Below are 15,629 nucleotides of genomic sequence, written 5' to 3' on the forward strand. Positions count from 1 at the left end.
AGATCATTTCTAACTGAGAAGCTGATGTTTCTGGAGAGGCAGAGACAATCCAGTTATAAAATGTTGAAATTAAGTCTTTGTTACAACATTTTTTCACCATTAACGCCTCTAAATTAGTTAACTGGGGAACATGCATGGAAGAAATGAAGCTTCTAATCTGTAAATACTTAAAGAAATGTTTTGTTGGAATTTGAAATTTTGAGACTAAATCCTCAAATGAAACCATTATTCCATCACAGAAAAGATCATTTTCCTGGTACAAATAAAGCATTTCCCCAAATAGGACTAAACTGAGAGAGATTGTTCTTAATATTCACCATTTCTTTTATTGTAAATCAAACTTCAATCATATTTCAGACTATAGGATTATTTGTTTCTTTCTTTAATTGTTTTGGCTGTGCAGAGTATAAGTACAAGTTTAATGGAATTTTAAGAGAATTTGCTTCCATCCCCACCCAAGAAGGGATATTTTGGGATGAAAAATAACACATTATTGTCCTTAGTTGAATAGCCAGATAGTACCAGTAAAAATTGGGGCATTTCAACCCCCCTGTATCGAAGGGAAGATACAACAAAGACAAGCGAATGCGGGGACGCTTCTTGTTCCAAATAAACTCTCTGATTAATCATGCTACTTTGGTAAACAATTCAGTCTGAAACATATACAAGAGTTTAGGTCAGGGGTCTGCAACCTTTTACACCCAGTTTCCATGCAAAAGAAAACACTGGGAGCCGCAAATACTTTTTAACATCTAAAATGAAGATAACACTTTATATATTGTTTTTTACCTTTATGCTTTGTGTGAACAACTAAGGTGTGCTGCTTATGAAATCCATGAAGTGCTACAGAGAAAATTACATTTTATTTATGTAATTAACACATTTTGAACTCTTAAAGAAATATAACAAAAGAAAAAAGACACCCAGCTGAACTAAAATGATCCATGTAGCAAACAAAAACTGTTGTGAGCCGCCACCCTTATATTGCCTTTGGGCTGTTGGAGCCTTGAGCTGACTTTTAAAAAATAATTGGAAAAAAAAGACACTATGCTGCTAAAAAATGAAAAATAGATATTTGCAAAATTCTGCCTAAATATGTATTTTCCCTGGTTAATGTGTGCGGCGGGGCGTGGTCTGCGGCGCCGCTGCAGGGGAGGCGGACGCACCTGAGCGACACAACGGCAATCACGCCTTGCTGCCTTTACGTCTGCGCTATCTGTGCTGTTGTGTTGTTGGTGGTGTATGTCAGCTGTGAGCTGAAAAGCTACAGCCGGCTGCATGCGTACAGCAACCGTGTGTGAAAAGTGGTCAGTATAGAGATGCTGAAAAGCGTGTTCATGCAAACATCGTCGGGTCTGCTGTGATATGTTTACAATGGGACTTCTGCTCCTGATCCTCTGCAGACAGCGTCTGCAAATGTACGAAGTCAGTTTACGCAGGACTGTAAGCTGTCATCTGTCAGGCGTGAACGGTGTTTGTCTTTAACATAGTTCACGGTGGAGAACAGCTGCTGACATAATGTGGATCCGAAGATCCATAATTGGCCTCTCTGTGGTTGAAAGTCTCGATAAATGCACGGCGTTTCTGCGGGTATACCGGCTTCCGTGAGTGTGACTAATTTTGAGCTATGAAAAAATAATAGAATATAATTTTATGTTTATATTTCAATATCACAATAATCTTCCAATTTAGAACTACAAGTTAAAAAGAACTAACATAAAGAAAATACACTTCAGCTAAATACTTCTAACTTATTTTCCCAAACCACGCGGAGCCACAGTATAAGGACTAAAGAGCCGCAGGTTGCCGACACCTGGTTTAGGTAATACATTCATTTTAAGAACACTTATCCTTCCAATAATAGATAATGGTAAACTTATACAACGCTCCAGATAGTTGGAAACTTTCTGTAGAATTGTATTATAGTTAAGTAGGGCCACATCTTTTAGTGAAGGAACTATTTTAATGCCTAGATAAGTGAATTCAGAATTAACAGTAAAGCCAGTTATATTCTGACTTACGTTTTGACTATATTCTTGTTTAAGTACCATTAATGATGATTTTGTTACATTTATTTTCTACCCTGAGAAGGCCCCAAACCGGTCTATTAAATCCTTTACTGCAGGCACAGAAAATTTTAGTTGCTTTAAAAATAATATGACATCATCATCAAATAAAGCGATTCTATGCTCCTTTCTACCAATCGTAACACCTTGTATTTGTCCACTGGTTCTAACACCTATTCCCAAAGGTTCAATAGCTAAAAGGAATAAAAGTGGAGATAATGGTGAACCCTGCAGACACCCTCTTTTAATCTCAAATGGTTCCGAAATTATCTCATTAGTCATAACCTGAGGAACAGAATGACAGTGCAGTAGTTTGATCCAATGCAAAAATGATTTACCAAACCCAAATCTAACAATGACATCAAAGAGATATGGCTGTTCGATTCGATCAAAATCCTTCTCCGCTTTGAGCGAGGGAATGGCTGTATCTTCCTGTTCACTTTGATTATGAAGAATGTTGAGGACTCGTCTTACATTATGAAAACCCTGCTTATATTTAACAAATCCATTTTGATCATCTCCTATAATAACTGGAAAAACATTTTCTAATCTTTTGGAGAGAATTTTACAGAGAATTTTATTATCTGTATTGACTAAGCTTATAGGACGCATATTTTCACATGTCAACATTTTCTCTGCCTTCCACGATCTCTGTAACTTAAGCACTTAATTATGAAAGTTCTCGATCGGTTTGCAATAGAACTTTGACTTGACTTGTGGTTATCCTTTGTGCTCTCTCAAGGACGGGGGGGGGGGGGGGTTTTAAAAATGTCCGCTATAAACTTCTCCATGAAAGTACACGCATCTGTACCTTCTTCTTTCTCAGGTAATATTAATTCTATGTATTATTGGGAAAACAAGCCAAAAATAGTTTTATTTGGCGATTTTGATTGTATTAACATTGTCTGTACTTTGATGTGCCCTGAATAGCAAAGCACAGAAAAACCAAAGTTGAACTTTTTTTCTCAAAATCTTAGACTTATATTCTCAATTGATATTTTTATTTCTGTCTACTGCCACTTGTTAATTCGTAGTCCTAGAAACACTCTGGAAACATAAATCCAATAATCTTAAATTAAAATTTGGATCACTAAATGATATCTACCATTCTGCTGCAAAATTTGTCCCATGATTCAGGAGGTTTTTTAATCTTATAATTTACTAGCTGCTTTTTTTTGCATATTATTTTTATTTATATATTGTTTTATGCACTCACTGGTGCCCTATATGTAATTGATATTTGGCTTATGACTCTTTGGTTTAATTTATACACTCCATGCTAATGTTTTTAGCCTTTCAGAGGTAAAAACTCCTTTTGTTTTTAGTCACTACTGGTATTATTGGAAAGAAATTGAAAAGTTTGCAACATTAAAAAAAAATGTAGTCATTTTAGTAACAAACCAAACACACGTTTGAAAAATAATTATTTTCATTTTTATTTTCTTGCTTCTTTTTCATTAAAGCAGTCCTTTTTGAAATGTTCTTTGTAGCTCCATCTCTTTCGGTGATGAATAATGCCACTGTCCTCTTTATCTACTCACCTTTGACGTTCTTCTTCACATCTCTCATGTAATTTTATCATTTCACCATTTTAAAGTATTTTTTTGTATACATTTTTGTGTTAGTATTTCCTAAGAGAAATTAAAGCTAGATAAAAGCAACATAAAACATAAAAAAATGAAATCCATGCAGTGGAAGCTTTCATCATCAATCTTCTACTCACTCTGTATCAGTAAGGGAGTCTCCTTCTCCACTTTCCTATTTGAAACTCTTATACCACCTCATTCTCAAGTTACCACATTCACAAACTTGGGTGTTCATGCCGCCTGTTCATCCACCAACCTGACAGGGTGATGCCAAAACTCCATCGGCCATTTATGGCTGAGGGGTAAAAACTCTGAGATACCAATTTGTTATGTGTGCAGTACATGTGTGCATTTTGTATCTTATAAGTCAGATATTAAAATGTTAACTTCAGGCTGATATTAAGACATAGGATGCTTAAACAATAATTTGACAAACTGAATATTTAATTCAATATGAAGGTTAACCTCATGGACACTCAGTTATTCATTCACAGAAAAACAGTCATCACCCTACTCCCATTTCCTCCTTCCCTTTCTTTTGCTTTATTTTGTAACACACTAGAAACACACATATCACTCACCCCCTTGTGGCCATTAACTGTGTTGATTGGTCCTACAACTTTCAGGTGAAAGGCAGGATTAAGATGGCCATTCTTTCGCTTATCTGCTGATCCCTCCATCCTGAGCACAGAAAGACAAAAAAATAAACAAGAGCCTGTTGCATGGAAGATGTACAGCTTCATCACTTCGCTCATTCTGACATTCTGGTTTTATGGCCCAAATTGAGAGATAAGAAAACTAGAACGGAACATGAAGCTTCTTATCCAGCTGATGTTAGTGGAAATGAAATTAAACAAATGCTTCCATCCAGTGATTAGACAAGTCTAACTGAGTGAGATGGTTCTTTGACTAAGCTACCATCTTAGAAATAATTTGTTCTAACCAGTCTATGGAATTTCTGTTTGTGTTTGTGTTTGTGATACCTTTACTGTTTGTACTGAGAAACAAAAAGAGAGAAAAAAAACCTCATTCTTAAAAATGCCCCATGCTGTATCACACTGACAACCTTCAGCTTACAAGTGAGACATTAGCGATTGATAAGTACGCCAATGGAGGGGGCAGCACTATGGTCTGTTACAAAGACAGAGGCGAACCAATCAACAAATCATATTAAAATGGTTTACTGGCACCATTTTGCCTCTCATTCTGTACAAGTCATTGACCCTGGATCAGCAAAACAGCCCAGACCATCACACTTCCTCCTCCATGTTTGACAGTTGATGCCACACACTGTGGAATCACCCTACTCGACGGTGTACAAAGATCCTGTATGATGAATCGAAGACTACAAATTTTGATTCATTAGCCCATTATACTCTGGTCTTCAGTAGTCTAATTGCAGTGTTTCATGGCTGAGGCAAGCCTCTTTGTCTTATTCTGACGCCTTAGCAGTGGCTTTCTTGCCGCAACTCGTCCTGTGAAACCTACAGCTTGAAGACCACTGTTAAAGTGTACTTGAAGCTGTTTTCCTGTGAGCAACCTATTACGCAAGCTGTTAACTCTCAGAAACTTGTCCTCTGATTCATTTGTGGTTTTGGGTCTGCAGATCTCTTCCTGTCAGTTTGCTTCTGAGTGCCTTTTGATGGTGAAAGAAACCACAGTGTGTTCCAACACTACTTTTATGCAGACAGAGGGGGTTGGAAGTAATCCAGAAAAGTTGCGAACACCTGTAGGAATTAGTAGTACCAGCTTTTAACGCTCAATCAACCTCCACTGCTGCAGAACTGCTTTAAATTGTTAACCCGTTTTGTGTTCCCTGAAAAAAGGCATTTTTCTGTCATTCTAAAATGTACATTATTTTTCAGTTTTGAGCATCATAATACATCAGTGCATATTATATAGTTTTACTTGCTAGACCCCAAAATGAAAATGCTACTTTTTTAAATTCTAGGCTTTCCTCTTTTTGTTGTATCAAGAAAATGTAGTGTTAAGAAACAGACAAACAGTGAAAGACAGACAGTACTTCTTGCATGTGTTCTTTTTTCTTTGGGAAAGCCACTTATGGTAATAAGACGTCTTGATCCTGTGGCAGTAGAAGACCAGCAGCACTGCAGGTAAAACCACCAAGAAGGCAAACAACAGTCCAGCCACCAGCCCCACCTGACCTGTTGACATACACAAACACATATATACATACACACTAATGTGTTTACTAGTATATTTATATGGCAATTGAAACACTTTAATTTAGATCAGCAAGTATCAAGGAAAAAGGGCCATCCATGTCAAAATTTTCTGTTTACTTCTAGTGATCGAACATTCTGAGCCTGTCAGCGAGTCAGAGGGAAAAACAATGTTAACTATAAAGTTATGTTTTGTTTATTTTCAGAGTGAGTATTAAGCTGTAGCAGGCAGCGGGTAAAGCCCAGGCTTGTGAAAGAGGAGAAAAAGGAGGAGGAATAGAAAAAAGAAATGGACATGACAGAGAAAGAGAAAGGGAGAGAGAGAGACTTTGGCTTTTAACACAACTTTATTTACACCACATTAAAAAGAAAAACCACGAAAAAGTCAAACCTAACACAAAGTTGCTACTACATCATCAGCAACATCAATATGCACTAACCATTTACTAACCCCAACCAAACTCACACACACATACTTAAAAATTAAGGACAAATGTCCCATCTGCTCCTATTGAACACAAAACCTGTCCAATCCCCCACATAGTTGTAAAGGAATCCAGATCTTTAGTCAGAGAGTTAAAATCATGCTGTACTGTCAGACGCAATGCCAACAATTTTTATCCCGTTTTCCTTCTCTCACCCCAACCAGTCGCAGCAGATGGCCCTGCCCCTCCCTGAGCCTGGTTCTGCCAGAGGTTTCTTCCTGTTAAAAGCGAGTTTTTCCTTCCCACTGTCGCCAAAGTGCTTGCTCATAGGGGGTCATATGATTGTTGGGTATCTACTTTGCAATATAAAGCGCCTTGAGGCGACTTTTGTTGTGATTTGGTGCTGTATAAATAAAACTGAGTTGAAATTGAACAATCCCTTTAAACTATGCACAGCATCAGTCCAACCCTGACCTAACTTCTGGTTCTTCCTAGTCTTCTATATTGCCAGCTTGGATGTACCAAACAAAAAATTAATCCGAACCAGAGTCCGTCCTTTCTTCACTGAATACTTAGGACCAAAGACAAACAAGGGTACAGAGAATTTCTCCTGCAGAGATTCCACCCACTCCTGCAACAAAGAAAATAAACCCACTAGCCGCAGACAATCAGAATCAGAATCAGAATCAGAATACTTTATTGATCCCTGGGGGAAATTATTTTTTGTTACAGTGCTCCACTGTATGAACCACTAAGTGCTCCAGCGTCTCCCTTTGTGAACAGAAAGGACATCCCTCCCCAGTGCTTGGATCCAGGTGGGCTCTGTGTCTGTTTGTGGCTATTGCTCAATGTATAATCCTCCACTGGAGGTCAGCCATCCGTTTTTCAACAGGAGGCTTATATGGACCCTCCACCTGCAGGTAACACAGCTGTAATATAGCTGCTTCTTTCCACAAGAGCTGAAACTATCTAGCACTGATGTTCTCAGGGAGAGAAGTAGGCTCCCCTCAGGCTGCTCCTTAAAGACCATCAAGGAGAGAAAAACATATCCGCTGTCATCAGCCCATTGATCAGCTAGGACACAGTTTCCAGTAAACTCTCCCAGTGATGCCGACAGGGATTGCCAAGTTTCCTCCACAATCCTTCCCAGCACTCTGGAGGCCTGTGACACACCCAAGAGTTCCCATTGACATCCTTGTGAGATGGCCCAGTTTGATAATACCAGTCTCCACAAACTTGCTCCTTATAGTGGCAGTAGAAAACACAGTACTTGGAAAAAAGTCATTAAAAAACAGCGGCTCTTCAAAAAGCCACATCCCAGGTCTGGGGTCAGGAGTCTGTGCGAAAGTCATCACTCCCCAAGTAAAACCCAAGAGTTTTAATAGCCCTTTAACCCCATCAAAGATTCCCAGGGAGTCTAGTAATACATGCCAAACTCCACTGCCCCACTAAACACACCTCACTCTTCTCCCAATTAACCCTGGCTGAAGAAGCTTTTTCATATAAAACATTAACATCATCAGCGTATGCTGACACAATAACAGGAGGGCTCTGAGGCAGATCTGGCAAAGAGAAACCCCTCAGCTTGTTCCTCAACCTGCACAGAAAAGGCTAAATAGCAATGCTATAGAGCTGGCTGAGATAGCACAACCCTGCCTAATCTCTCTCCTAACTGGCACAGGGCAACTCAACCCTCCTCCCACCTTCACAACACAGCAAGTGTCGCTATACCACAGCTTCACCCATGTCTGGAACCCCTGCCCAACAACAAAGGTCTTCTGGGTGGAAAAAAGAAAAGCATGGTCTACACGGTCAAAAGCCAACTCTAGTATAGTGTAGTTTACATATGTCAAATACATCTCTCATTAAAAATAAATTATCTATCATAGACCTATCTGGAATACAATAAGATTGATCCACACCAGTCAACAGTTAAATGACCATTTTCAGTCTATCTGATAGGACCTTGGAAAGTATCTTATAATCTGTACCAGGGCCACTCGTCTCCAGTTTTTAAGAAGGGTTCAATCTCCCTTTTTTGGTATGAGAGAAATAACTGCATGCCTACAGGAATCTGGAAGTTTCCCTTCTTTAAAACATTCCTTAAACACTTCTAGAAGGTCCAGACCCAGAAGACTCCAGAAGTGCTTAAAAAAGTCTGACGGGAAACCATCTATTCCTGGAGCTTTGCCTGAAGCCATCTGAGATACAGCAGCAGACGGCTCATTCAAAGTTATATCCATGCTTAAGATGTCCCGATCCTCTGGACCGAGTTGAGGAAGCCCCTGCAGAAGTTCTGAAGCAGAGTCTACATCGCTGCTATCTGCCCTGAACAAGTCTGTGTAAAAGTCCACCGCATGCCTTCTCATCTCAGCTGGATCTGTGATCACATTTTCATTCGAAAGACGAAGACACACCATTTGTTTTCTCTGGGCTACAGACTTCCCCAAATTAAAGAAAAGGTTGAGGCGTCCATGTCCTGGAGTCTGGTGAAGCATGCTCGAACCAAAGCTCCTTTAGCTCTCTCATATTGAAAATGATCAAGCTCTTGTCTTTTAGAATTTAAACAGTCATTACATTACAACAGTCATTATTCTGCTGATCTAACTGTGAACCAGAGACATTCTTTTTATGTTTTATCTCTTCTTTAACTCCTGCAGAGTTCTCTTGATATTGGCTGTCAAATTAAAACCATATTGCTGCTGCAAAACACACAAATCTGGGCCTTTCCTACTTCCCACTATTGAGTAAGGGAATTAAAATCACCAGAATCATCAGAAGACGACTGAAGATGCGGGTCCTCCCCAGTCCCATCCAAAGTAAAATCAAGACAACAATTCCAGTCCCCACCCAATAAAACACAGTCCCCTTGATCAGCACCTCTTAATTTCTCTTTTAATGTTTAAAAACAAAACCTTACGCTCAGACCCTAAGTTTGGTGCATAGACATTAATCAAAGTAAAAATAAAAACGTCTATTTCAGCTCTGCGCTTTACTCCATGCTGAAAGTAATATTTGCATTTAGAGAAGGAGAAAATAAAATAGCAACACCTGTGCTAAAATTTGTCCCATGGCTAAAAAACTGCTACCCCACCACAGACCCGTCTACTTCATTTGTACTGTCAGTATGTGTTTCTTGAAGACTATATCTAGTCTCTTCTGCTTGATTACTTCTTATTTGCATCCCTGCACCCATTCACATTCAAGGAGGCTACCCTCAACCCCTGCACATAAGAGGAAGCCATCAAGAAAGGAAACAGCAAACAGAGATGAAACACCCAGTGTTGCAGGATCATGGCGATAATGCTTTTTACCATCCAGCACACCAAAAATGTTCAAATATATTGAAGGTGAAAAAACATTTTCTTTAAGGCATAGGTTTATGTTGTATACTCACTGCCATACTGAACCGGCCCACTGTCCACACTGCCACCAAGTCCTGGCTTCTCACAGAAGGGTGGTGCCCAGCCTTGATTACAGTGGCAGTTCCCATTGCTGTTACACACCTGAATATTATACACACAAAAGAAATGTCTTAAGTTGGTCTCTGACCCCTTTCTCTCCCTTTGTATACATGTCTGTGTGTGTGATTGTGTGCATGCTTGGATATTTGTGACTACCTGGAGGTGTATTAGTCAATGCATTAAGGCATTGTGTGCTTGTATTTATTTATATGCGCATTTATCTCAACACTATGAAATTTTCATACTGGAGAAAAAACTGCATATTGAATATTTTAAATATTCCTGACTTCAGCTAATTTCTAATATTTTCACTGACAGCGGGGAAGAAAGAGATTAAAGGAGACTCTATGCTTGCATTTTCTTGTTACTCATATTGTTTCAAATACTAATTCAATCCTGATATAATAGACTCTGTCAGGTGAGACAGGATCCACTTCGAAAAAGCTGCTGAGCAGTTCAAAACACAAACTAGGCTGTGCCAACTAGGGTTATTCTCATAACATATGTGTAAAACTGGGCATTGGAAAAACTTTGCCCTGGTCAAGACACACCAAGCTACAATCAAGCACGGGTACACAAATACCAGCTTCAGCCTCCATTCTCTGCCAGATTGTCTGCTAATCACTGGCAACTTGGCCTCCAAATGATTTTGTTTTTGACAAGTCTGGACTAAGCTACCTTGCAGTCACCTATTTGCCTGCCCTCTGGACTCAATTCACCTCTAGGCTCGCTAACAAAATCTATCAAACACCTTCATTATGCAACCATAACACACCAGACAGAACCTGTCCACTTGGACCTAGTCTCTGGCAATCACAGGGAATCTGTCACCTTTGTCACCTTTTCTGTTTCCAAGACTCCTTGGTTAGCAAGACATAACCCCCATACTGACTGGTCAAAAGGGCGAGTGAAGAGCTGGAGTTTGTTTTGCCTGGCTCACTATTTAAAATCAGCTCTGCCCCCTGCTTTAAATAGTCCCCAGACAGAACCCGAGCCTAAGCCTGATTTATCCTCTGTGCCACTAGCACATCATGACTTACATGAGGTTTTTAATAAAGATAAAACATTATTTCTTCCTCTGCACAGGCCCTATGACTGTGCCATAGACCTCCTCCCTGGTGCTCCGTTGCCTCCGTCCTGTAAAGACTGAAGGTGCTGCCTCCCATTCTATTGTACTTTTAAATATCCTAGGAACAACAAGTAAACAAGTGGTCTCTGAGAGAAGTACTGTATTGGGGTGATATAGTACTTGAGGTCTCAAGGATAAGATGGGGCTTGACAATTCAAGACCTTGTATGTCAGGAGAAGAATTTTTAATCTTACTGAATTTAACAGGGGGCCAGTATGGGTGAAATATAGTCTCTCTCTCTAGACCCTGTCAGTACTCTCGCTGCAGCATTTTTTAATCAAACTGAAGGCTTTTCAGGGAGCTTTTAGGAGTGCATGATAATAATGAATTATTGGAAGTGCAGGAACTAGTTTTTCAGCATCAGGATGTTTTTAGTTTTAAGATGTTCCACACATGGAAGAAGACAGTGTTTCATATGCACACTGAAGGACAATCAAAATTGACTCCAAGACTTCTTACAGTGTTACTGGAGGCCAAGGTAATGCCATCCAGAGTAAGCATCTGTTTTGACACCATGTTTTGTTGTGTGACTCTGTGTGATTATTGTGTATATATACATTTATATTGGTGTGTGTGTCTGTATGCTTACCCCATTGTTGTGACAGCGTGCAAGGCAAGTCTCTAACTCAGTAAAAGAGGCATTTTGGCATCTGCGGTCTCTGCACACCTTTGGCAACAGAAGGACAAAGATTACATAACGATTACAGAGCAGGTACACGCAGAGTTTAAAGGGGCTCCTTGGCCTAACTCTTGTGGGGATACTACAGAGAGAAAGCAATATATACAGAAAGACAATTTGCAGATGGGTACATTTTCATCCATTTGTATCTCACACATAATTCAGCTCTTATTTTGTAGGGTGTATGTGGGGAATTTACTTACAACTTTATATTCCATTCGACAAAGTGCCAAATAAACAAGATACACAAACAGGCCTCCTTAACCCCCAGTAGCCCTTTTTATTAGATCAATAATATGCATTGATCGAATGATCAGTGCATTATATTAGATCAGTAAATTTTGACAAAGGGAACAGGTGACAACTATAAACCATGCTCCTTTACACAGTAAATAAAAACCACAAACAGCTTATACTTAAAGAGTCAGAGATATCAAACTTTCCTTGAAGTTTCAGTTACATTCAGACCACATCTGAATGAGTCTGTTAACTTAGGCCTATAAGGGAGCCAGGAATGACAAAATGATGAATTAAATATGCTACTTACTAATTAATTACAATTTTATTAATTAATAAAAAATGGAATTCATTAATTAAATATTTCAATAATGATTTAAATGCTCGTTAATTTCATTTAAAACATTTAATAAATTTTTTATTACCTAATACCGTTATATTATATCTGGGTATAAAGTGTAATCTCGAAATTACAAAATATTTAATTCAGTTCAATTCAGAAGCCAACATCAAAGAGATGTAAGTGACATTAAAGCCATATTAGTCAACGTGTAGACCACTTGGGGCCAGACTAACTGGCTCTAAACATTTAACTTTATATTTGGCAGGAGGTTATATTAAAACTGATAAATATATGGCAATTTACACTTATTTCTTTGTTCTAACAATGCTTCTTGGCAATGAATCTTCTACCGTTGGAAAGCCTGTTTATTTCTTCTTGAATGTTGCCATATTCTTAAGGAAAATACATCTATGTATTAAGGAATAGAGGTGAGTATGTGGTTTGCCAAATCTTTTGTGGTTATACTAAACAACTTATCCTGCTATTGTTTTGGGCTTCTGGTACTCTAGGTGGTGACAAGTGGGTGCATGCTTGGCACCTCAATAGCAACACCACAGACCATGACCCAGTGATCCGTTGATGTCTGCTCCATGCATGCCACATTTGACTGATCTGGATAGGGCCCCAGCCACAGGGCAACTTCAACATGCAGTAAGTATCAAGTTTTCATGTTTTCAATCAATATTTGCCTGACCACAAAATTCCAGCTTGGTCTGAACCCACCTTGCCCTCTCCGCACTTGGTGCCGGTCATGACAAGACCCGGGTCAGGCAGGTCACCCTGGCCATCCTGGGTGCTGTAGACGTATGTGCCACGACATTTCACCTCTGTTCCTCCAGTCTTGATGGTAGTGTCAATTGACACAGCATTGGTGCCTTTTGGCTTTGTGGCAGCACTGTGGCACTGAATCTTCCCACACTTGGCATCGCTAAACAAAGATACAAGCACATAAGACTTAATTTTTCAATGGCCAGTCATTTAACCTCTGAGAAACCATTTCAAATAACCTCTGAATGTTGATGAACAGCCACAGTAGCGCAGTTGGGTTCAAAAATACATCAATTATCCACTGCTTGAGATATAATGGTAGGGGAGATGCCATATGGTAGGACGAATAGCTCTGTACATGGGATTAAAACTAGCCCTGGATAAAAAAGTAAATATAGTGGAAGTAGTGGTGAGAACTAGTTTCTTTTAGCAACAAATGAGGAAAGGCTCAGAGTCTTTCACCAAAGGACATGGTTATAAACTAAATGTGACAACTTGGAATAAAGATTAAGACACAACCTATGAATAAATGAATGAATATGTCCTCGAGGGATTGAAAAAAAATGATATAGTGGTACTTGTGATTAACTTTACTTGCTCATCACTGTAAATTTATGATGATGTGGATATCTACGTATTGAAAGTGTATAATGTTCATAGACGAGTTAACCCAAAGAATAAGCTCCACCATGTGCAATATTGTTTACTTTCTAATCTAACAAATGGCAGAACATGTTATCCAAGCATGGAAAGGAAACATCATCTATGTAGCTTATTGCTCCTATTGTTAGCACATGGCATTGAATAAGTTATGCATGCTCTCTGATTACACAGAATGACTTTGAACACTTGTGGTAAATAACACACTATTAGCAAAACATAGTGTGAAATAATTACTAGAGATGGCACGATACCATTTTTTTATGTCCGATACCGATATCACAAATTTGGATATCTGCCGATACCGATATGAATCCGATATAGTGTGTTTTAATCAATAAAACAGTTTTTTAATATCTTGCTGCTTTTTGTATAAGTTCATACTCAAGTAAAAACAAACAAACAAAAAAAAACCCACTAAAGCTATTCTGTTATACCTGTATGCAAAAAATACACTGCACCCAAAATATTTCATAGTTCAGCAACACTGATCAATCTAATAAACTTAAACCTGCACCATCCTCCCTATTCTGGTATTTTAAAGAGTAAGCAACCTAACGAATAGGGTTGCAAACTCCCAGCAAAAAAACAAAAAACAAAATAGGGAACCACCCCTCACGCTCCACCTCATGATGCTTAATCGACGTAATCAACTTTAATTTGATGCAGTGTGAAAAAAATGCACAGAAATCAATTATTTTTCAAGAATAATTAAATAGATTCAACATCTTTCTTCAACAGATTTGCAGACTGCACAGATGGTATCTTCCCAAAGGAAAAAGTACTATAGCTTACTAGGGTATATTAGACTTAATAGTTACTATATACAGTAATGGACTTCTATACATTTTACATCAGATTAAAACTTTGGGTGTAAGATTCAGATAATTATTTATTAAAAGCTAGACATTTTAAATGAGAATAAGAAAGAAAAGTATGTCTTTGTGCCCCCTTTTCCCTGTTCATGCCCTATCGGCCCCCCTGGCTAAACTTTGCTAGATCCGCCCCTGCACAGTTACCAGCTGTCAGCTAGAAAAGGATCCTGGTGTAGAAAGTAATATTAAATAAATTCTAACAACAGCTTATCAAGGTCAAACGTTCTGCTGTTGTTCAGCCGCTGGTTTCCTCTTTCTGGTGCGAAGTGGGCCAAAAACAAACTAGAGACACGGACTCGCGACAGAAAAGCCGATCAGCTGATCATTGATCAGTTTCATGATTGAAGTAGCAGCAAGAAGAGGCAGTCGCTCCATATATCGTTATTAAGCTTAACGCCGGAATGCTTTACAAACATTCAGAGATGAACTTACACATTTGCTTTACTTCTCTCTGGGATAACTTCCTCGGAGATGAAATGCCGCATTGGTAACGAGGCTACAAAAACACACAGCCGCTCTATCACGTGAGGCACACTGCTGCCACGTGCTACGGTTATGAGCCGAGTTACGCCATGTCGCAAGTTTTGTGAGGTGCTTTTTTGATATTTAATGGATCGGATTACATTTTTTATTTCCCTCCGATATCCGATCCAGTAATTCACGTCAGTATCGGACCGATACCCATACGTAATATCGGATCGGTCCATCTCTAATAATTACAGATCAACATACAAGTGAAGATCTTTAACTACATTTAGTGTTTAAAGCAGATGCTGTGCAGGTTTGAGATCAGCAGCTTTCTTAAAGAGTCCAAGGATCCTGTTGACCTTGTAAAGTTCAATGCAATCTAGTATCCATGTGTGGGGCATTATGTCATAGGCTTTCTTGTAATCAATCCAGGAGGCGCACAGGTTGGTCAATCTGGTCTTAGAGTCTAAAGTAACTGCTCTATCTACTACTATATGCTGAAGGCCTGTGCTAGCCAGCTGTGTGGAATAATTCATCACCTATACAACCTGAGCATGCACCTCCAGAGAGTCCCAGTGCTATGGAAAACATCACGAGTGGTCCCAGTGCCTAAGAAAATCATCCAGGGCAATAAATGACTACAGGCCTGTAACACTAACCTCTCATGTTATGAAAGTTACAGAGAGCTTATCCTGGAACACCTCAGACTCCTTGTGAGCAAGACCCTCTGCACTTTGCATACCAGC

At 39.1% G+C, this 15,629-nt stretch overlaps 1 protein-coding gene across 4 annotated transcripts in view; it reads right to left on the reverse strand.

The window, feature by feature from the left end:
* Window positions 1-15,629, reverse strand: part of adam19a (ADAM metallopeptidase domain 19a) — a 107,095-nt gene that overhangs the window by 6,984 nt on the left and 84,482 nt on the right. For all 4 annotated transcript variants that reach the window (XM_085400723.1, XM_085400725.1, XM_085400724.1 and 1 more), the window contains 5 exons: window positions 12,836-13,040; window positions 11,443-11,520; window positions 9,658-9,766; window positions 5,676-5,817; window positions 4,234-4,333 (listed from right to left, as the gene is read on the reverse strand). In XM_085400723.1, coding sequence (XP_085256849.1) covers window positions 4,234-4,333; window positions 5,676-5,817; window positions 9,658-9,766; window positions 11,443-11,520; window positions 12,836-13,040 — 634 coding nt within the window. The remainder of the gene's footprint in view (window positions 1-4,233; window positions 4,334-5,675; window positions 5,818-9,657; window positions 9,767-11,442; window positions 11,521-12,835; window positions 13,041-15,629) is intronic.

This window comes from Rhamphochromis longiceps, linkage group LG3, assembly GCF_057381845.1.
Source record: "Rhamphochromis longiceps isolate RC_006_pf linkage group LG3, R_longiceps_female_GT1.1, whole genome shotgun sequence".
In the NCBI taxonomy this organism is placed as follows: Eukaryota; Metazoa; Chordata; class Actinopteri; order Cichliformes; family Cichlidae; genus Rhamphochromis; species Rhamphochromis longiceps.